Consider the following 24,072-nt stretch of genomic DNA (forward strand, 5'->3'; position numbering starts at 1 on the left):
AAGTGCACTAGCTAGAGTACGACGAACCGGTGGTAATGCTGGTCACTGTAGAACGGTAGCCGCACGATACACTATAAATAATAGACTATTACTTTACAATAGAATAAGTCGAACTCGACGATACAGCGTTAAACTCTGACACTTTAGCTATCTATTCGCACGCGGTTCTCGAGGCTCTATTTAGGGGCAAAAGGGGCCCACTTCACGGCACGTTGTATCGTGGCGAAGGCTTCAACGTTTTGGTCTAAGTTACTAAGTGCTGCTGTATCCACCTGCGACGTATTTATACGTAAGGTGAATAATCTAGTGCCAACCTCAGTTCTGTCTCGTATTACTGCGCAAACCTGGACATGTTGAGACATGTTGTAGCGGTAGCTTTGAACTTGCCATTGGGGGTATGGCCGTTGGCGCCTAGGGGTCGCTGTCCAATAGGAGAGCGAATATTATGGTCTGGCCTGTACCTAGGTAAAGGGATATTCCGTGTATATATACAAAGAATATACAAGGGATATCAGACGATATACAAATATTATACAATATATCTCAAGTAATAAATATATATATTCGGTTTAATCTGACCCTTTGTAACAAGCATCATATTCTATATTCTATAATAATATTTCAAATTGCATTGGTCCGGATGGGAGAATTCAGTACTGTATCTACAGAACCTTCTGTTTAATCATATTCCCTTTATTAATTTCCTTAGATTAGATACACATGATCTCAAGAAGGTACTGAACAAGATCAGTGGCAGTTTTTTAAGTTTGGTCATTATTATCATGGTGTTATTCACTGTCAAAGATTCAAAGAAAAATCATAATTCATATTCTCCTTTGTTTCATCACAATTTAAGCAAGCCTAGTAATAGACACAATATTTCGGACAATGTGGATACATTCCCTGAGGTCCATAGATGTACCTAGATACCAAGAATATGCAAATGGCCCTGTAGAAGTGGAGCAATATTCCATTTACCTAGGTATATATTTTAGGCGAAAATATTCCACGGGTGGAACAGGTTTGTAACACAGTGGGGGGTGTCAGTGAGGGTCCTGAGCCTTGTTGATGAGGCTCACTGCAGAGGGGAAGAAACTGTTCTTGTGGTGTGAGGTTTTGGCCCTGATGGACCGCAGCCTCCTGCCAGAGGGGAGTGTCTCAAACAGGTTGTGACCGGGGTGGTAGGGGTCGGCCACAATCTTACCTGCACGCTTCAGGTCCTGGAGAGATGGCAGATTGCAGCCGATCACCTTCTCAGCAGAGTGGATGACACGCTGAAGCCTGCCTTTGTCCTTGGCCGTGGCTGCAGCGTGCCATACTGTGATGGAGGAGGTGAGGATGGACTCAATGATGGCTGTATAAAAGTGCACCATCATCGTCTTTGGCAGGTTGGATTTCTTCAGCTGCCGCAGGAAGTACATCCTCTGCTGTGCTTTCTTGATGAGGGAGCTGATGTTCAGCTCCCACTTGAGGTCATGGGAGATGATGGTTCCCAAGAAGCGGAAGGACTCCACAGTGTCCACTGGGGAGTCACACAGGGTGATGGGGTTGAGTGGGGCTGGGTTCCTTCTGTAATCCACAACCATCTCCAGTGTCTAGATGGTGGATTGAGCTTGTTTTCCTGTATAGTGCGGTGCCTATACAGGAGAATACCTTCACCTCTGAATGAAGCTATTTGTAGAACATGTAGAATAATGTATGGCCTATAATAATGTAATTATTCTGTCAAATACCCCCATATATCATACGTGTCTTCTTGTAATGTGGGAAATAGCATCATTTTCAGTGTTGCATAAAAGGTTGATGTTCATTTAGCAATATTCAATCAGTGTGTATAGGATTCTTATAGAAAGCATTGTGTTGGTGTGATTCTGTGAGACAACTTAGTATTTATTTATTCATTTATTTATTTATTCATTTATTTGCAAGACATCTCTGTACCTCGTGCCGTACTCCCACCTACCCCCATTTGAGAAACATTGCTCTAAATAAATTATGTGCCCAGATAAACACTGTGTAGTTTGTTAATGACACGTTGCAATAAATTCTAATAATTAACCAATTTACTAACACAAATGTTAGAATAATAATGACAATAATCAGAAAAAGGTCAGACGACTCACTTGAGGAAAACAGTCTCTCTCTTTGGCGCAAACACGCTAAGTTTCTCTCTCTCTCGCCCGCAGGCATCCCCTGTGCATCCAGGGGGGAAAGAACGTACACTTTGCACACACCGCCCAGTCAGCACAATTTTAGCTTAACTTGGATCAAATTGTGATGGAAAATAGAAGGACTAAAACACGATGTAATGAAACATCAGTGCTGAATAGCTCACACAGGCAGGACGGCCTAGAGGCAAAGAGGCCGGCCAGTAACCGAAAGGTCGCTGGTTCGATCTGCGCCACTGACAGGAGGGTGTATACGAGCTGGTGACTGAAGGGTGGCTGGTATTCCATCTACGGTGCCCACCCAGCCTGCCTAAAGTGCCCTTGAGCAAGGCACTGAACCCCAAACCTGTGCTCTGACCCCTCTGATGAAATGCACATGTGTGGGGGACTGTGTGTATGAGTAACTAGGAGGGATATGCGAAAAGACAAATCTCAATTGCCTTGTGTACATTGACAATAAAGTTATTTTCTCCTGCATATTATTTATGTACCCCATTTCACAGAAACACAAGGCTGTGTAGCTACATCTTCATCTCTTTCCTCACCTCTCTCTCTCTCCATTCCTCCCCCTCCCGCATGCCGATGCGTGAACTGTTGATCCTATTCCTGCCGCGCCAATTACCGTGCCGCCGCTGCGGCCTGTCAGCGTACAGCGCAGGGAGGTGGGATCAGATACGTGTGTGTGTGTGTGCTTGTGTGCGCGTATGTGTGTGTGTGCGTGCAGCGTGGGGGCTCTTTAGTGCCGTATATCAGCTTTGCTCCTTCTCCTCCGTCAATACCACCACTATCTCCCCGCACGCCGTGCTGTTTGTCAGGCCATACCGTACCAACAGGAACCTATAGTATTCCTGTGGGAGGCTTCTTTCCACACAGATACTGCAGTGATTTATTCCTGTGTTGTTGGGTTTTTCCATAATCATACATTATGTGATGTATGATGTGGTCATTAAAAGAACCTGGGGGCGTCTTATTGCAAAGAGTAGGGGGGTTCCCCTGACGCTCCTGACCAAAGTTCCCATCCATGTCTTTGACATCAAGGCCACCCAATCATCCCTCCCCCCTTAATTGGCTGCTATCGATCCCTGTCTCCTGAGCCTCTCAGCCATTGTGTAGGTAGGGTGATGTGTGCCTGGTGCCAGTGAATGGCAGCCATTCAGTCGCTTCACAGTGGTGGTGAAGGAGGTAATGTCCACTTACATTGAAAAGTGCCATATAAATGCAATGATCATTCATTCATCATTAATCATTCATCATTCATTCATTTACATTTAGCTGACACTTTTATCCAAAGTTCTGTACAACAAGTCGGTAGGAATGGTACAACTCGGGCAGCTAAGGGTAGGTAACTTTGTTCGTCAAACGGTGTCAAACTTGAGTACTACAGTCTTGAGTGCATAGTAGTGTAGACATATTAGCATAGTAGGTAGTAATGTAGGCAAGGTAGATTCCTTAGTAGCAGAGTGCATACTAGTAAAAGACGGTATGAAGGCTAATAACTCAAAGACACTTTACACTAAGGGGTGGTGGTAGTGAGGATGGATGGGGGGCTAAGAGAGGGCAGTGGAGAAGAGATGGGTCTTGAGGCGAGATTTGAAAACTATGAGGGACTATTGAGTTCCAGAGCCATGGGAATTGCCCTGGAGAAGGCTCTGTCCACAAAACGGCGGAGGTTGGACTATAGTGTACTATAGTGAATCACTACAGTATATTCCTGTGGGTTTACCATAAAAATGCTATGTTTCTATACTAATTCCCGATGGTATTTATATAATAATTTTGGCATGTGAAAAGAAAACCCCACAGGAATACTACAGTTTCACTCTAGACGGGTTTCTTGTTTATAAACATACCATGTTGGAGCCAATCAGCAAAACCTGCTGAATCACGTGACTGAGTTGCCTCCTTCCCTGCACGAGCTGCTGTGCAAAAAAAGAATACGACAGGGCTCTAGAAACCATGGCAATCCTGAAAGTAGTTTCAAACTAAAACGGCTCGATATAATCTTGCTAAATCAGCATCGCTGGCTGTGAGTCTTTCTTTTTTTTTAAACTTCATTTTTTAGCGTTTATCGCTTTTTCTGGTCAAGCATGACCGACAGAAACAGGTTGAATGGGATATAGATCAGGGGAAGACACTCTGAGAAAATACGGCGAGTCCGGGAGTCGAACTCGTGTACCCCAGATCCGTGACGAGCACGGTTGTCCCCGACACAGAAATAGCGCCGAGATACGCGGTGAGCTACGGGAGCTCCCCCTGGCTGTGAGTCTTTCACCTTTTACATATCTACCTTCGGTATGGATTTGTTGTTTAGATCGCTAATGCAAATGCATATGTATTGTAGTTTGCCCCATTGTTATTTTTTTACCTCTTTGTTGCACGCACACACACCGAGTCTGACGTCTATAGATACATTTCTTACGGGTTGGCGCGTACCTCATTCATGTTCCTCGTCTCACGCTCAATTACTGACCTCATCACGTCAGAATATAGAGCAAACGCCAGGAGGGATGACGGAGCGGTTAATCATGCACACTCATCCGCGGCAACCTGCCCCAAAGTAATATTTAGTGCATGATCATTATGCACGGTAATGACGTTCTTATCTGTTGATGTGGAAGCCAGGCTCTGGCTACACGCCCAGAGGCAGCATGCAGGCATGTTAGACTGGTACATACAGATGAGCAAGCATACAGACGGATAACGCACACACATGCAGACAGATAACACACACACATGCAGACAGATAACACACAAATATCACACAGAGAGGAATTTGCAGTCCCGCTGTCACATATGCAGACACGCACCACTGTACACATATACATACACACCCACCAGACACTCCATGGGGCCTGGTAGTGTCATGGTGTCCAGGCTTTGATCATAGCAGAGCTGCTCCTGCAAGGCATTGCATCATCTTCAGGTCTCTCTCTCTCTCTCTCTCTCTCTCTCTCTCTCTCTCTCTCTCTCTCTCTCTCTCTCTCTCTCTGTCTCTGTCTCTGTCTCTGTCTCTGTCTCTGTCTCTGTCTCTCTCTCTCTCTCTCTCTCTCTCTCTCTCTCTCGCGCTGTCTCAATCTGTTGTCCCCCTCTCTCCGTCGCGCTCTCTCTCTCTGGATGAATGTGGGAGAGAGGGACATGTCTCACAGAGAGAAGAATATGTGAAAATAGAGTGAAATAACCTTATTTGGAATCAGCTACACCTCTCTCTCCTCCCGCTCCTCTTTTCTCCCCATTCCTCTCACCCCCCACTCCATCCTCTCTCTCCCCTCTTTCTCTCCAGATCTACAGCTATGTGTCACGCTGGCTTGTGATTTGAAGGCCCCCCCCCCCATCACCTTCACAGACGGACACGTCTTTATTCTTAGTTAAGCTACAGTATCTTAACAGCTCCTGCTCCTCAAGTTGGCAGGGGTGTTGTAGGCTTTGACAGTTGACAGTCATAGCTGCCTGCCTGCCTTGCTGACTACTGGCTGGTTGGCTGAATGACTGGCTAGCTGGCTGGCTGGCTGACTGACTGGCTGACTGACTGGCTGGCTGGCTGATTGATTGATTGGCTGATTGGCTGATTGGCTGACTGACTGACGTGATGAGCCCCAGCAGCCCATGTCTCCTCTCGGACATAATACCATCAAAGTTATCAGCAGTCAGCACACACATGCGTGTGGATGGTGAGAGGCTAAGAAAAGTCCCAGAAGACTCCAACATAACATTTCCAGGATGGCTTTGCTCCAGTCATTTCCAGTCAAGTGCTTTTGAGAGGAGCTGAATTGCTGCAGTGGCTATGGTGTGTGGAGATGTTATCTTAGGATATTGCAACGTAATGTGCATGACCATGTCTATTTTATTGCACATGGTCTTAATAGTACTGTACATATAATGTGCACTGAGTCCTTGGGCTTTGTTGCAGTCCTCTCTTCGACAGCCAAGGATAGTTAAGTTAATTTTGGCAGCTATTAAAATATTAGTTTTAGTCTTAGTCATGTGTCAAATGCTCCTTTTTCGTTTTCATCATATTTAGTCACCTTCATTTATTTTATCTTTTAGTCAACTACAGGTCTGAGCATTTTAGTCTTAGTCAGTGTTAGTCTCGATTTTGTCTTTTTTGTTTTTGTCTAGATTTAGTTGCAGAAAACTGATAATTTTTGTCTAGTTTTCGCTAATGAAAAAACTGCATTTTATTATATTGTAAATAATGCAATTCTATTTATTAAGTATAGTCTAGCCAAAACCCTATCAGCTGATTCACAATAAGTGCAGTAGAAGGCTAGAAGCCCAATAGAACCAAACATTCCTTGAAATGGTCAATAGATTCAGAAATAGTCAGACATGGAATGGAACATATTCTGATTTAAATTGCTTTAAAAAAAATTACCAACAAAGCAACATTAGGATAGTGTAATTAAGCATTACATCACACGCAGGAGTGGTTTGTGACCAATAAACCATGCCTAGGGGTGGTTGTTAGGCCCGAGGCGCAGCCGAGGGTCGTTAGACCCCCCTAGGCATGGTTTATTGGTCACAAATCACGACTGCACGTGGTGTAAAGCTTTTATACAACTGCCAGATTCATCCAACCTTATTTCTATACAATAAACACACATTAATCGAAGATTTATTGAAAAAACCATCCGCCAGAAAAAGTAGTTCCCACAACTCCATGTGGAAGCAGCTTGAAGTGCATCCAACCAAACTAACACATCCAACTGTGTATTATTGGAATGATTGAGAGAAGTTGCCTCATGTGGAAGCAGCTTGAAGTGCATCCAACCAACTAACACATCCAACTGTGTATTATTGGAATGATTGATTGAAAATTTTATTACCAGATGCAGAATGGGTACAATACAGTACGGCTCAATACACACAATTGTTAAGGGAATGCATAGGAAAAAAACGTTTTCTTCGCCCTATTTTTTTATTTATTTCTTTTAGCCTAAACTTAACCAGTTGGAAACCAGGGGTACAGTAATAAAATTAGCAATCAACCAATCAATCAATTCAATAGACCATGCTCACTTAAAACAGCGCTGCTTCTCTCTCAGTCTGACTCCCCCGCTGTTGCAGACAGGAGTGTGTGTGTGTGCGTGTGTGTGTGTGTGTGTGTCACAGTGTGTGTGTGCGTGTGTGTGTGTATGTGTGTGTGTGTGTGTGTGTGTGTGTGTGTGTGTATGTGTGTGTGTGTGTTTGTGGGTACGCCAGCGTCGGACAGTGAGAGAGAACGCTGCAGTCAGTAGCAAGAAGGAAGTAGAAATTTAAATCAATCAATTAATCTATCAATCAAACCGCGATTTTTCTTTTGTTCTAGATTGCCTCAAGACCCATCAATTACATCATCCAACATTGTTTAAAGGGCTAACACATTCCCCTTGACAGAATCGCTTCATATTTAGTCGTTTAGTCGCCATTAACATATCCATTTGTAAATATTATTGGCCACCTTCTTGTGATCCGGCGGAGTGATGTGATGTGGGTCGGTTGTGGGCGGGTCCTGGGCCAGCAGCGTGGATTGTTGCCAATAAAGACGTGTAAAATGACTGTTTCAGCCAATCAGAATCGAGAAATTTGCATGCCGTTGTATAAATACACAGTACACACTGATTGCAATTCTCACTGGGACCTACTGTACAAATTTCACACATGTCACACACATTCCCTTTTGTCTGTCGAGTACAGTAGATCGCTGACGTCACTTTAAACTTCAAACTTAAAATGGCGGCCTCCTTCAGAGCATTCGGCTAACAACATTAGCTTAGCAAACCTGCCACCGCACTTCTATGTGCATAAAGTGTGGTAACAAAATATCACAGGCCCTAAGACTGGGAGCGTCCTAACTCTACTGAGCATGTACCCAACATTATATGAAAAATTAAAAGTCATTACTACTCTAGAGAGGCCTTTAACCTAGAACTGGGGAGCTTGGACTGGTCAGATGAACTCAGTGGTACACAGGTTGAAGAAACATGGCTTGGATTCAAAACCAAATTCACAGCAATACTCAACAACATGGCACCCATAAGAACCACCAGGGTTAAAAATCGCGCTGAGCCATGGATGAACACTGAAATACTGGCCGCTATGAAAACCAGAGACAAAAAATGCTCTGAACTTCATAAAAGTCAGACAAAGCTTTCCAAAAGTTCAAACAGTGAACTCCAAGCCCACGTGGTTGAACAAAAAATTCAAAGAAACAGACTAAGAAATGACGTACATTTACATTTACATTTAGTCATTTAGCTGACGCTTTTATCCAAAGCGACTTACAAGTTCTGTGCGACAAGACAGCAAGAAGGGTATAACTCTATCAGCTGAGTAACAATGTTCATCAAAGTGTTGCGTGTTACAGTGTAGGTTAGTTTATTAGGACAAGTGCATGACATTAAGGTTAGTCAGGGTTAGATTTTTTTTTTTTTTTTTTTTTTATCATTTCAGATAATAGTTGAAGAAGTGAGTCTTTAGTCGACGGCGAAAGATTGGACGGGATTCGGCTGTCCTAACTGGGATGGGTAGTTCATTCCACCATTGTGGGGCAAGGACTGAGAATAGGCGGCTTCTCTTTGATGACCCTCCGGGAGCTTGGATAGGAGTAGATCTGAGGCGGCCAGAAGACGCAGAGCGTAGGGGTCTTGAGGGTGTGTAGTTAGAGACCATTGACCGGAGGTAGGCGGGAGCGGTTCCCTTTGCCGCACGGTATGCTAGGTCGAGGGCCTTGAAGCGGATACGTGCAGCAATGGGGAGCCAGTGCAGGTCCCTAAGAAGTGGGGTGACATGGGCTGACTTCGGTAGGTTTGAGATCAGGCGGGCCGCTGCATTTTGAATGAGTTGAAGAGGCTTGGTGGCAGTGGCCGGGAGGCCAGCTAGCAGTGCGTTGCAGTAGTCGAGGCGGGAGATGACGTAAACACCATGATCAGAACCGCAAAAAGAAATGTCATCAACGACAAAACTGAGGAAAACAAAAACAAACCCCACGAACTTTGGAAATTACTCAATAATCAACTAGGCTGCAGTAAAAAACTTAAAACCAGATTCTCAAACATAAACATAAAGACGGACAACACGCTCATCACAGACAAGCTGGATGTAGCCAATTACTTAAACATCTTCTTCACAAACATAGCCACAACACTGGTAAACAAACTACCCTCCGACTCAGGGCATTATGGGGTAGAACACATAGTAGCATACTACAAAAACCTAGGGGTCCACAAAGACGACTTCAAACTTGAAATGGTAACAACCGATGAGGTACTCAAAAAATTTAGCGCCCTCCAACCTAACAAGGCCACTGGCCATGACAACATCCCCTCCAAATTCCTCAGAGACGCAGCAGCCGCCATCACCCCAGTCATCACACACATAATAAACCTCTCTATAAAACAGGGGCACGTCCCCAAGGACTTCAAAATTGCGAGAGTGACCCCTCTGCACAAAAAGGGCAGCAAATTAGACCCAGGCAACTACCGCCCTGTTTCTATTCTTACCTCCATCTCGAAAGTCATGGAGAAAATAGTCTACGAACAGGTCGAAAAGTACCTGGCGGAAAAAAATCTAATCTACGAATTCCAATCTGGCTTCAGAACGTCCCACTCCACTGACACATGCCTCCTCTATTTGAACGACCACATCAAACAAGAGGTGGACGCGGGCAAATACTGCGGCATGGTCATGCTGGACCTACAAAAGGCCTTCGACACTGTCAATCACTCCATTCTAATGGACAAGCTAAAAGCAATTGGTTTTGATAGCTTATCAGTGAGCTGGATGCAATCCTACCTGGAGGGGAGAGAACAGATGGTAGAGGTAAACGGTACTCTATCCCCCCCCCCTCACAGTGAGCTGTGGTGTTCCACAAGGAAGCATACTAGGACCGCTACTCTTCCTAATTTATGCAAATGACATGTCGTCAGCCTGTGACTGCAACTTGTTCCTGTTTGCGGACGACTCAGCCCTGCTGGTCTCTGACAAGAACAAGTTGCAGGTTGAAAAAACCCTCAGCTCGGAACTAGGCAAAATCTGCATATGGCTCTCTGATAACAAACTATCATTACACATGGGCAAAACAGAGTCCATTCTCTGGATAACAATAACAAACTCAGCAAGACCGACGGCTTCTCAGTTACAGTGGGTGACAATATTGTCACAAGGAAAGACGAAATTACCTACCTGGGTTCCATCCTAGAGGCAAATCTTTCCTGTGACAAAATGGCATCCAATGTAATAAAAAAAGTCAACCAACGAACTAGATTCTTGTACCGGATCTCCTCTCTGGTAAACAAGAATACCCTGAAGACTCTGGCAGGAGTACTCATTCAAGGGTACTATGACTATGCATGCACCTCATGGTACCAAAGCACCTCAAAGGCGCTTAAAACAAAATTACAAACATCACAAAACAAACTGGTCAGACTACTACTTGACCTGAACCCCAGAACCCACCTCACCCCTGCCCACTTTGACAACCTAGGATGGCTTAGAGTAGACGACAGAGTACAGCAACTTGCAATGGGCCTGGTCTACAAGATACACTATACGACCGGGGTGCCCATGTACATGTCAAAATACTTCCCAAAGGTCAGTGAATACCACAACCACTACACCAGAGGAAGCTCAACAAATCATGTTAAACCCAGATTCGGATCAAACAAGGGACTAAACTAAACACGTTTCGCAATTATGCCACAACAATGTGGAACGCCCTACCCAAAGCTGTAAAGGAATGTGAATCCCTGCCCACATTCAAAACCGCTCTTAAAGAGCACCTACGGGAGGCTGCAATTCGAAACTGGCCACCGTAAATGCCCAAAACCCCCACCACCTCCTAATAGACAGTCTCCTCCCCACCGCATGTATATATTCCCTCCCCGCCGTATGTATATTTCTCTCCCACCCACCCACCCCCTCCTAATGTACAGTCCCCTCCCCATCATATGTATATACTCTGTCAGGATCTAGGGGTAACAGTACTGTTGTGCTCTTCCTGATGGCTTGTCGTACAGAACTTGTAAGTCGCTTTGGATAAAAGCGTCAGCTAAATGACTAAATGTAAATGTAAATGTACTGTATATTTGAATACCGTTTATGTCACAAATGTATCAGTACTAAATACCTATATGTCCCTATGCCATAAATGTCATGTATGTTGTGTATGTCATAAATGTCTATATGAATTGAAAATGGGGGACCCTGATGGAAACAAGACAAACGTCTTTCTCAGGTCTGCATCCCCTTAACAATTGTATGTATTGAGCCGTACTGTATTGTACCCATTCTGCAATCTGTTAAATAAAGTTTTCATTCATTCATTCATTCATTCTTTCATTCATTCATTCATTCATTCATTCATTCATTCATTACGATGTTTTAGCGCACTTCAAGCGCTAAAGGGATTCATTAACAACTTATACTAGTAGGCAGGGGCGGGGCTAGGGGGTGGCTACTTGGGCTCAAGCCCCGAATGTTTTCTGAAAAGCCCCGAATCTATTTAAAAAAATATATATATATATATATAATTTTTTTTTCTTTTTTTTTTACAATTAATCATTGTTACATGAAAATATGTTTGCACCAGATTTAGCAGAAGCTAATTTCCATCTGTAGTCTATCCAGCTGCTAACTGTATTTGAGTGAGTCTTGGTGTTATGGTAGACTCAGACCTAAGCTTTAAATCACAATCAACAAGTTGACAAAAACATAATTCTTCCACCTTAGAAACATAGCTAAAGTACGGCCATTTATAAATCAAAAGGACGCTGAAAACCAGATCCATGCCTTTATCTCAAGCCGACTCGACTACTGTAATGCACTCCTTACCGGCCTCCCGAAAAAATACGATAACTATTTTATTGCATATTATACAACGGCATGCAAATTTCTCGATTCTGATTGGCCATTAACACGTCTTTATTGGCAACAATCCACGCTGCTGGCCCAGGACCCGCCCACAACCGACCCACATCACATCACTCCGCCGGATCACAAGAAGGTGGCCAATAATCTTTACAAATGGATATGTTAATGGCGACTAAACGACTAAATATCAAGCGATTCTGTCACAGCGAATGTCTTAGTCGTTTAAACAATGTTGGATGATGTAATTGATGGGTCTTGAATCATTCTGTAACAAAAGAAAAATCGCGGATTGATTGATGGATTAATTTGCGATTTTTTTTTCAATTTCTTTTTCCTTTCGACTGTCAGCGCTCGCTCTAGTCTCCACCCACCGCCACACCCCCCCCCCCCCCCCCCCACACACATACACACACACACACACACACACACACGCACACACACACACACACGCACGCACACGCACGCACACACACACACACACACACACACACTCTGCCTGCAACGCGGGGGATAGTCAGAGAGCTGGGTGCTGCGCTGTTCTAAGTGAGCATGGCCTATTGAGTTGATTGATTGATTGATTGCTAATTTTATTACTGTACGCTTGGTTTCCAACTGGTTAAGTTTAGGCCCTCTACAGTAGGTTTAAAAAAATAAATAAAAGAATAGGGCGAAGAAAACATTTTTTTCCTATAGGGCAAAGAAGACTTTTTAATTTGTTTTACCTACTTTATATAGAAGCATCTAGAATGAAGTTCTATGGAAAGTAGGTCTGCATTCCCTTAACAATTGTGTGTATTGAGCCGTACTGTATTGTACCCATTCTGCATCTGGTAATAAAATTTTCAATCAATCATTCCAATAATACACAGTTGGATGTGTTAGTTGGTTGGATGCACTTCAAGCTGCTTCCACATGAGGCAAATTCTCTCAATCATTCCAATAATACACAGTTGGATGTGTTAGTTTGGTTGGATGCACTTCAAGCTGCTTCCACATGGAGGCAACTTGTCTTTTTTGTAGTTGTGGGAACTACTTTTTCTGGCGGATGGTTTTTTCAATAAATCTTCGATTAATGTGTGTTTATTGTATAGAAATAAGGTTGGATGAATCTGGCAGTTGTATAAAAGCTTTACATCACTTGCAGTCGTGATTTGTGACCAATAAACCATGCCTAGGGGGGTCTAACGACCCTCGGCTGCGCCTCGGGCCTAACGACCACCCCTAGGCATGGTTTATTGGTCACAAACCACTCCTGCGCATGATGTAATGCTTAATTGCATTATTTTATTCTATTTTACTAACTATTTTATTGCACTGCACTATTTTACTTTGTATCAGTGATAATCAAACCGTAGACAAAGACGCATATTAACACTTTCAGCGCCAGAAAGCGCTGTTTACTGTTACTGTTGAAAGGCCAGCGCCTTTTAACATGGGGATACGTGGCTGTGTTTGCAGGCCTAAAGCTATATTATATATTATAGCTATGGATCTAATAATATAGTCGATTGTCATTGAGTTTCTTCCGGTCAAGATGCAAAAAACAGATAATTTTTCCATGCATACATTTCCGTTTTATACCGTTGTGAATATGAGTGTAGTTTCAGGGTGGTCTGGTGTCATTTCCAAAATGACAGACACCAAGCCACATTGTTTCAAATGGAGTGCAATAGTGGCCGCAAGGTGTTAGGCGGCGGTATTGGACTTTTTAGATCTCAGACCCATCCCCAGTGATAACACAGGCTGCCGGCATGTCTTTATGAATGGAAATATCGAATAAAAGAAACAACGATGAAAACCCGACTATACTCTGGTTTTCAGGGGTCCTGGCGCTCAACGTTCGGCGAGTTAACCCTAGATCTTAGATCCTAATATGAAAAACGATGTGATTTAATGTTCTATGTCTTACCTTGACTTTGGCTATTTTACTGCTATCTATTTTATGCTTTATGTCTGCACTTTATGCATTGCTCTTGATCTGCCAATGTTGTGCTCATTTTATGCCTGTCTTTTTGTACTGCTGTGAAGCACTTTGAGCTGCAATTCTTGTATGAAAGGTGCTATACAAACACAGTGTATTATTATTATTATTATTATTATTATTATTATTATTATTATTATTATTATTATTATTATTATTATTATTATTATTATTATTATTATTATTATTATTATTATTATTATTATAAATTATTATAGTTTGCTTCATTAATTAAAGGGTGTGAATTTAAGTGTTCTCTAGTGCCTTTTGTCCGCTTTAAGGTGGTGGTATAAGTTAAAGGTTGTGGTGTCGAAGTAAAAAAAATCCTTGCACCTATCTGGGCTAAGCCCCGGATCTCCTACAATCCTAAATCCGCCCCTGCTAGTAGGGTCCCGGAACAGAAATGGGAAATGCTGAAATAATAACGTGAATTATTCTAAAAGTTATAATTATTTTGTCATCTTGTTTTAGTCAACATAAATTAACACTTTCAGAGCCCTTGCTTAACCTTGATTTATCCCGTTGAATGCCCACCATCCACTTCAATGTTAGCGTTAAAAACGCCTAATCTATGTTTTAAATTATGGCTATGTGTCTAAACTGCCCGTCGCTTATCAATGACTAGTTTTCCAGTCAACATTGTTTTTTTATCGGTTCATTTTCGTTTTATAGCATTTTGAAAAGCCCTCGTTTTCAAGGAAAATATAAAGATTCCATGATAAAAGACATTTACTGGAATATTCTAGAATACACAAAAACGTTGTAATTTTTCGGCCTATTTATGAATCGTTTTCAAATAAACGCTAGATTATCGATAGTATATGTGTTTACGTATGCACGCTATAGAGGCGATCTGAAAAATCGATTCTCTTATTTCCTCATCAGCGATCGCGCACACACAGACACATCACACATAGGGCAAACGCTGAGATCTCAGCGAATACAACTCTGATTATCCCAAGACTGAGATGTTCTATGAGTATTGGCTGCTGTAAATATATATTCCAGGCTGATTCCCGTCCCGCGATGACTTCCATGTTGATCAGACTTCTTGCCAGCACAAGGAACCAGCTGGCTCCGCCCCTACATATCTACAGATCCCAGGTCAGTCTAAGCGACTGACCTGCAGTTACACAGGGATAGACGATAGGGGGAGCTTTTTTCCATTCTGAGCTCCTGTAGGGGCTGCTGTACCAACGGGAGACTCGGTTGATGAAATATGATTTCAGATCGCTAATAAAACGATATTTGTCGTCGTGGGCACTCAGTGGGGGGGCTAATAAAACGAGATATGTCGTCCGTGGCACTGAAAGGGTTAAGAGAGAATTCGTCATGATTTTTGTAAAGTACATTTTTGTGTCCTCAGATGTAGTCAACTATAATGCATAAATAATTTTGTCACGTTAGTGTCACATGATCTACATTAACGTGACGTCACGTCTCGTTATCGTCGGGGGGGAAAGCTTCGTTGACGACCATATTTAGTTATTATTTTCGTTGACAAAATTAACTCTCGTTAAGTGTGTTTTAACCTGGCCGGGACACACAGAGGTGATATCACATCAACAGGATAGTTAAGTGTGTTTTAACCTGGCCGGGACACACAGAGCAGAGATGCCACCTCTCCTCTCTTCCCTGTCATCATATATTACTGCGCCTTTGTAGAATATTGGCAAAAGAATCAATGGAGACTCAGAATTCCGCGAGGGGCCCGGCCTGCCTGTGAAATGTCACAGCGTGTGAAGGAGCTTGTGAATGGATATTAATGAGAGGTCAGGAGAGGTGGCACGCTCTGGGAGTGCTTAAACTATTCCTCAAACTAGCCTGCTTTCACCTCTCCATCTCCCCATTCCTCCGCAATGTCAAGCAGAGGTGCCCCCCCCCCCCCCCCCCCCTCTGTGACCCGATCAGTTGGCCGTAGTAGGAGGAGACGCAGCGGTCAGGTGTCATTCAGCCAGTCTTCAGGGCAGTCAGATAGGTGGCAGAAAAGTTAAGGCTTCAAATTATACCCGTTACCCACTATCAAACTTTTGAATCCAGAAAGGACCAGAAACTATTATCTTAGTTTGGCACTAATGGGTTTTACACTCCGTCTCTCCCTGTCTGTCTGTCTGTCTGTCGGTCAGCCTGTCTGTCCGTTTCTCTCTCTCTCTCTCTCTCGCTCTCGCTCTCGCTCTCGCTCTCGCTCTCGCTCTCTCTCTCTTATACAGTAGTTCCACTCGTCCTTTACTGGGTCGTTCTCACATTGTTGGGTCTCTCTCTGTCTCTCTGTCTCCTATCCATTTCACCGTTTGTCCCTTGTGCTACCCGGGATGGTGTGACAGGTGGTATGTATGGCCTCACTGCCAGCTTCAGGGATGTTTTTTGTGTGTATTTGTGACCCAGACTTCTGAGACGCACAGCAGCTAATCCCTCCCCCCCCTAATAGAAAACCTAAACAAAGAGTGGGATTGATCCCTTTATTTTGGTGTGAAGAGATTTGCTTTATAGAACGCCTATGCGTTCAAATGTATGTAATGTTCATTAGTGCTGAGTCGTTGTGGTGGTTAAGCCAATAATTGAACATTATTCAATCCATGTGTTGTTTTTGAGAGTCGGACTGGAGGTCCGCAGTTCCATTTCCCAGCCACCATGAAAATTGTGTTTCAATAATCTGTATAATTTTTTCCATGTCTTTATTTTTTTTCGTGCTCTGCTCTAATGCCAGAATATAATATGCCCATTTATAGCCTGGACTGTAGCCATTTAATCCTTGTTTGTGTTTCAGATACCAAGACATGAGGAGACAAATTGGCTTTGAAATCAGGGACATGTGGTACAATCTAGGTAATGTACTCTCTTGTGTTTCCTATACAGGTAAACAAGCCAGTTTATCAATTAAAAAGTATTCTAAAACACACTGTATAAGCAATTTATTTTGAAGTTCCAACTGTGTCCACATCCGTTGGCAAAAAATAATTTAAGTTTAAGGCTCCTTCTGACTGGAACAATCTACCTGTTCATATCCGTTCAATAACATCCTTTCACTTATTTAAAACTGCTCTTTCCTCTCACTTTGAGATTATCTGTTCATGTTTTGACTAATCGTCATGTTTTGACCATTCATCATTATCACAGTTTATTGACGCAATGATACATAATTATGTGTTATGTGTACTGTTGTAGTTATTGTAGTTGTTACTATTGTGTTTTATTTGTTTGTTTTGTTTAGTTCTTTGTTTTGTTCGTTTGTCTGATTGATGTTGTCTGAACTGAACTGTCTGAACTTATTTTGTAATCTGGGACCTCCTTGAAAACGAGATGGTTCATCTCAAGGGGTTATTCCTAATAAAGAATTTCAATATAATTGAACCCTCACACCAAAGACCCATATAAGTCAGATTTAGCAGTTGAAGACTAATTCACTTGGACTGTGAATGTGATACAGCACAACTGTCTGTCTTTGGACTGTCTTTAACTATGAGCAAACACAACCCTCTTAACTTTCCCATCTTTAGATAATAAAGCTTGAAAACATTGTTCCTCTGAAAACTTTAAACTGATTTATATGGTTCTCCATCAATTGTTCTAAAAATGATTAGCCAAGTAATAAACCCCTTAACACTTAATTACCTATCGTAAATAGATACAGTGTCAGGGGTCTTATGATGGGAATTCCACAAATAGCCTTCCGGCCGTTGACACACGCTAAGGTGTTGTTTTCCTCTTTTTTTTCTTTTCATATCATCCGCCACGCCGTGTCGTCACGGTAACCATGTGCCGACCGAGGAACGGATCAGAGCTAAGAATAGGAGGAGCAGGGTGTTAATTGGCTTTATGTTGTGTTGTATGTGATGTATATAAAAAAAAAAATGCAAACCACACATCCCTCCAGGTCCTCTCTCTCTCTCTCATATTGGAACCTCCCCCGTCTTAATTAGAAACCCTTGCTACCGGATGAGATTGATTTGCTCACTGTGGGGTCTTCATTTAGCCCAAGACCCGGTTCGTACCTGAGGCGCATAGCTGGAAATAACCCACGGGATAAACGTCAAAGAAAACACTGATGACAGGAAACGTGAGGGGAAAAGACACGGGGGAGCCAGATTACACTCCATGTACTTTATGCAACAATTACTTTTTTGTAATGCTCAGGGGCACTTTGACGGAGGTTTTATACCCACGTTGAGATCGACGGCGGTAGTGTTCTACTAGGCCGTGCCAGGTAGTTTTTTAAGGTTTACTGTGTCTAAAGTGGAATGTGGACACTCACATGGCGGTCTTCTTTCCTCTCTCCACAAGGCCCTCACAAGATCAAGTTCATTCCCGAGATGGTGGGGCCCATGCTGGAGATGACCCTCGTCCCGGAGATCGAGCTGCGCAAGGCCACCATCCCCATCTTCTTTGACATGATGCAGTGCGAGTTCCACTTCACTTGCAGCTTCCAGCGGGTGTGTCTACCTACTGAGTCGTCGCTAGGATCAATACAAGTGGGACTCGATGGAGAGAGAGAGACAGACAGACAGAGACCAGTAGGACAGAGAGAGAGACACCAGTAGGAGAGAGAGAGAGACAGAGGACACCAGTAGGACAGGGAGAGAGGTTGAGAGGAGAAGGCTATGGGAAGAGTGTGTGTGCGCGTGCGTGCGTGCATGCGTAGGAGCGTGCAGGAGTCTATCTGAGAAGAACGTTTCATAATTTAACAAATCTCATTTTGTTGTGCTGTAGTTATCACACAGCCAGGGCAGTCAGCTTAATGTTATGTCTTATTACAGTACAGAATTAACTTTTGCATGGGGCAATCCAATTGGCTACAGCTGCCATGCCTTAGCCACCTCTCTGCCTCAGTGTGTTTGAGGGCCCCGGAGTTTGGCGTGGCTCTTGTAGTCCTGTTGAAAGCAGCAGCAGCCGAGCCTATAGCTCTCTCTCGGATCCTCTCTGCCAATAGAGTAGTCTCTTTAGAGTGGGAGTGAAGGGGAGCCCTGGTAATTAAGTTGATGTGTCAGTCACGACCTGGCTCATTGGAAGTGAGTGCCGCCCTCTTCTTCTTCTCTATCCGACAGTGAAATATGATCAATTTCACTCTAGCCTGACCCCTTTTTATACACTTAAGCCAGCCGTATTCCATTCACAGCCTCTCTCCCTCCCTCTCGTCCTCTGTGCTTGTGTGAAGCCACAGCTGAACTGAGAGCAGCATTTACATCTTTTTGTATTTGGCCGCCCTCTCCCTCTCCTTCACTCCTCTCCCTCTCCCTCTCTTTTACGCACCCCAGTAAGGGGATGCAACACGAGGCCACAGGGTAGGTGAGGGTGCAGTGACACAAAACCACAGAAACAATTAGCAAAATAATAGTATTTATTTCACAAAACAAAACTCTGCAACACAGAGAGCAAGGAGGACTTCCTAGTGGCACCAAATAAAATACAAAAGGAAATGAAAACCCACCCTCCCCCCTCCCCTTTACAGGCACTGAACGCCCAAAAGTACAGGTGGTGGTGGTGCTCACTCTAAAGCTGGTGTCTTTAACATCAGGTCACCTACGTGATGCAAAATGTAGACCCAGGGTATCTTCCTGTCCTCAATGTCCTTGTGTGCGAAACAAAAGATTAATACACAAGAAAAAAGGAATCACCATAGGCAGGGTGACATGGGAACAAATATACAAGGGATTATTACAGAAATGTACAACACAAAAAGATACAATGCTATAGACCAATGGCACAAAGAACCAGAGCTTTGACCAGCTCTCACGCACAATGAGCTCACACAGAGCTTTGACTAGCTCTCACACAAAATTAGCTCCAACAAAGCTTTTACCAGCTCTGACACAAATGTACCCTAAGAGCCTCAGCTCTATTACCAAAAAGACACAAAAGAGAGTTACACCAAAGACACAGACAGAGCTCTACTTTACCACAATAATGAACCAGAGAGCTAACTAACAATGCACATGGTCTAGGATATATGGAGGGGTGTAGAGCTTGATTGCAGATCAGCAACAGCTGCCGTTGCACTGCTGCTGTTGCTGGAGTGAGATCCTGATTGACCAGCTGCTGCTGGTGGTGCTGGAACTGGGAGACATCTGAGAATGGGGATATGTAGACACAAGAGGGAGACAAAAGAAAACAACAAACAAAACATGCCTATATATACAACAGATAATATACATAACTCCCTATATATACATAAGAACAGGGTCCGTAACACTCTCCTTCACTCCTCTCCCTCTCCCTCACTCCTCTCCCTATACTTCACTCCTCTCCCTCACTCCTCTCCTTCACTCCCCTCACTCCTCTCCTTCACTCATCTCACTCTCCTTCACTCCTCTCACTCTCCTTCACTCCTCTCCATCTCCTTCACTCATCTCCCTCTCCTTCACTCCTCTCCCTCTCCTTCACTCCTCTCCCTCTCCATCTCCTTCACTCCTCTCCCTATCTCTCTCCTTCAGTCCTCTCCCTCTCCTTCACTCCTCTCCCTCTCCTTCACTCCTCCCTCTCTCTCTCCTTCACTCCTCTCCCTCTCCTTCACTCCTCTCTCTCTCATTCACCCTTCTCCCTCTCCCTCTCATTCACTCCTCTCCTTCACTCCTCTCCCTCTCCTTCACTCCGCTCCCTCTCCTTCACTCTTCTCCCTCTCCATCTCCTTCACTCCTCTCCCTCTCTCTCTCCTTTACTCCTCTCCCTCTCATTCACTCCTCTCCCTCTCCTTCACTCCTCTCCCTCACTCCTCTCCCTCTCCTTCACTCCGCTCCCTCTCCTTCACTCTTCTCCCTCTCCATCTCCTTCACTCCTCTCCCTCTCTCTCTCCTTTACTCCTCTCCCTCTCATTCACCCTTCTCCCTCTCCCTCTCATTCACTCCTCTCCTTCACTCCTCTCCCTCTCCTTCACTCCTCTCCCTCACTCTTCTCCCTCTCCTTCACTCCGCTCCCTCTCCTTCACTCTTCTCCCTCTCCATCTCCTTCACTCCTCTCCCTCTCTCTCTCCTTTACTCCTCTCCCTCTCATTCACTCCTCTCCCTCTCCTTCACTCCTTTCCCTCTCCTTCACTCCTCTCCCTCTCCCTCTCCTTCACTCCTCTCCCTCTCCTTCACTCCTCCCTCTCCCTCTCCTTCACTCCTCTCTCTCATTCACTCTTCTCCCTCTCCTTCACTCCTCTCCCTCTCCTTCACTCCTCTCCCTCTCTCTCTCCTTCACTCCTCTCCCTCTCCACTCATCTCCCTCTCCTTCACTCCTCTCCCTCTCCACTCATCTCCCTCTCCTTCACTCCTCTCCCTCTCCTTCACTCCTCTCGGCCAGCCGGCAGACCAAGTGGCCGGCGCAAATTGGGTTGTTTCAGCACAATAAAACATATTTTTATGCAGCTGCCATATACAGATACTGGAGATATGAGCTCCATGCATCACTGTCAAAAACCGCTATGGCTGTGGCGACGCAGTGCTACCAGCAAGGGTAAATAAGAGGGGGAAAAAAGGATGCAAATCTAGGGGATGAGCCTCATGCCGCGGCCGTTCCCTCCCTCCCGTTCCCTCCCTCCCGTTCCCTCCCTCCCGTTCCCTCCCTGCTCCAGCTAATTCCAGCCAGATAAAGAGAAAGTTGGCATATTAATGAACATATTAATATGAGCTCACAGTCAGCCGGGCTGAAAGAGGGACGGGTGGGGGGGGATTAAGTGTGAAGCGCAAGATCTCCTCAATCAGACACCAATGAAGACAGGGAGAGAGGGGGACGGCGTTAATGAATTGAAAAATTTGCTACACTGATTATTTACGCCTGCTCCGTCTTAATTGCAGTTTGAGAACGAGATCATCACCAAGCTGGATCACGAGGTGGAGGGGGGCCGCGGAGACGAGCAGTACAAAGTTCTCTTTCAGAAAATGTAAGTGCCGATTAATGGGCAGGATTACGTCTGAGCTGCTGACATTAGATAATGCTAATTGCAACATAGCTAGCACTCCTCAAAATCCTCACTGTACGCTGATGATCACACGATTTCCTGACATATACAGTAGTCAGATGCAAGTTTGTTTTGTGTGTGTGTGTGTGTGTGTGTGTGTGTGTGTGTGTGTGTGTGTGTGTGTGCGTGCTTGTATAATCAACTGGCAGTTGGCCACATCTTTGGTATGAAAGAGCTTTTCTAAAATTTCAAGCAGTAAAGGTTTGACATCTTTAATGCTACTATCTAAAAACAGACTCTCACATGTACTCCTTTATTGTTATCTCTCTCCACACCCCGCATTCCCCCACTACACACCCACACAAACAACACACACACTCTCACTCACTCACTTGCTCCCTTGCTCACACACACACACACACACACACACACACACACACACACACACACACACACACACACACACACACACACACACACACACACACACACACACACACACACACACACCAGTTTGCTGGAGCACTGCAGGAAGCACAAATACCTGGCGAAGACGGGGGAGAACTTTGTGACCCTTGTGGTGCGTCTGCTGGAGAGGCTTCTGGACTACAGGACCATCATGCACGACGAGAACAAAGAGAATCGCATGAGCTGCACCGTCAACGTGCTGGTAAATACCTCTGGCCTGGGATCAGTTCACGTTCAGTTTGGTCAATTCAAAATATGGACATCAATATTTACCTGCTGATGATGGAACATGCATTCTGGTTTACTTGTCGATAGGTTAAGTAAAAAGTAAAACCTTTTTAGAGAGTACTTAATATCCACACAAATCCACTTCCTTGATTCATTGAATTGTTAAAAGTGAATTGATCTCAATCCTGGTATATAGAGCTAGATGATATAGCCAAAATATAAAGTCACCGTATGTTTTCATAATTTTGACGGTGTAACAGTATTTGACAGTGTTAATGTACTTCTTTAGTAATACATTTTTGTTTTACGGCACCACAAAATATTCCCTTCTCACCCAGTTTACATCAAAATCTTCATAATAGTGCTGTAATGTGCAATTCTTTAATGTACATATTGGATTCAGTTTTAAAATAGCTGTATCCAGCATTGACTACAGGTCTTGTATGAACACAGGCCTTTGCGTCGATCCATGACCGTGTACCTTTAACGTACGGTATACAGGAACTTGGTGAAGACACATCCTCTCTTCCACAAACACTGACGAGTCTAACACTCCTCCATGGGGATCAGTAGTCGTAGATGACATTAACAATAGATATTGGCGGTTCTACAATACCCTTGTTATTGATGTCGATGAAGCAAGCCGCGATAACATGTGACAACTATTCGGGACAATGAGACAATGGCGTTCACATGTCAGAATGTATTAAGACGTTATCACACAAGCACTCACCTGGGTGGCCCCTCTATTGTGAAATGACATTTCACATGGAAGCGCTGAAATGTCAGTATCCCCCCCCCCATCCCTGTGGCTATATAGCCTAAAATAACCCATCAAAACAACCCGGGCTGTGCGTGATTATATTCAGCGTTTAGTCTTATTCACTCAGCTCTGCACCATCATGTTGACCATCTCTACTCACTCTTCACTCCTACGTCGTATCTCAGTGGCGGAAACACTTGATTTCTCGCGAGGCCATTTTGGCAAATGTTTGGAGAGTCAACACAAGACTTACTTGTGCATTCTCACTTATTTTTTTTTAACAATTAACATTAAAGTTGCTATAGATGATAGATAATAGATGTTGCACTAGAGCACCAACGTGTCATTTATCCAATCATGTGCATTCCACGTGGTGAAATGGGAAGTGTGGGATAGGATACGGGCACACATTAGGGATGTCCCGATAAAAAAAAGTGCTCCCGATCCAATCCCGATCTTGTGATTTTGAGTATCTACCGATACCGATCTTTCCCAATCCGATCAAAAAAATAAATAAAAACATTTACAAAAATATATATATACCGACCGGTATATATATATATTATTTTTTTAATCCCAATTTCTCACATTACATTCACCCTGAATGTTGACGTTATCCAGGTGAAAAGTTAACTTCATTCAAGCGAGGCATTGCAATCCTTGACATAAATCATTTGATGTATAATTAAATCAAAGGAAATGCGTTTGGGTCTGAGAGTGTGGCTGGTCTGCCGTTCTGCAGCTG

The 24,072-nt window shown here is 43.9% G+C and overlaps 1 protein-coding gene across 1 annotated transcript in view; it reads left to right on the forward strand.

The window, feature by feature from the left end:
- Positions 1–24,072, forward strand: part of dock1 (dedicator of cytokinesis 1) — a gene marked incomplete at its 5' end in the record, with an annotated part of 602,016 nt that overhangs the window by 479,187 nt on the left and 98,757 nt on the right. Inside the window, 4 exons of the mRNA XM_084323017.1 lie at positions 16,763–16,821; positions 18,277–18,425; positions 21,765–21,850; positions 22,382–22,538. Of these exons, the coding sequence (XP_084179143.1) occupies positions 16,763–16,821; positions 18,277–18,425; positions 21,765–21,850; positions 22,382–22,538 (451 nt within the window). The remainder of the gene's footprint in view (positions 1–16,762; positions 16,822–18,276; positions 18,426–21,764; positions 21,851–22,381; positions 22,539–24,072) is intronic.

The sequence above is a fragment of the Notolepis coatsorum genome (assembly GCF_963971535.1).
Source record: "Notolepis coatsorum genome assembly, chromosome: 10".
NCBI lineage: Eukaryota > Metazoa > Chordata > Actinopteri > Aulopiformes > Paralepididae > Notolepis > Notolepis coatsorum.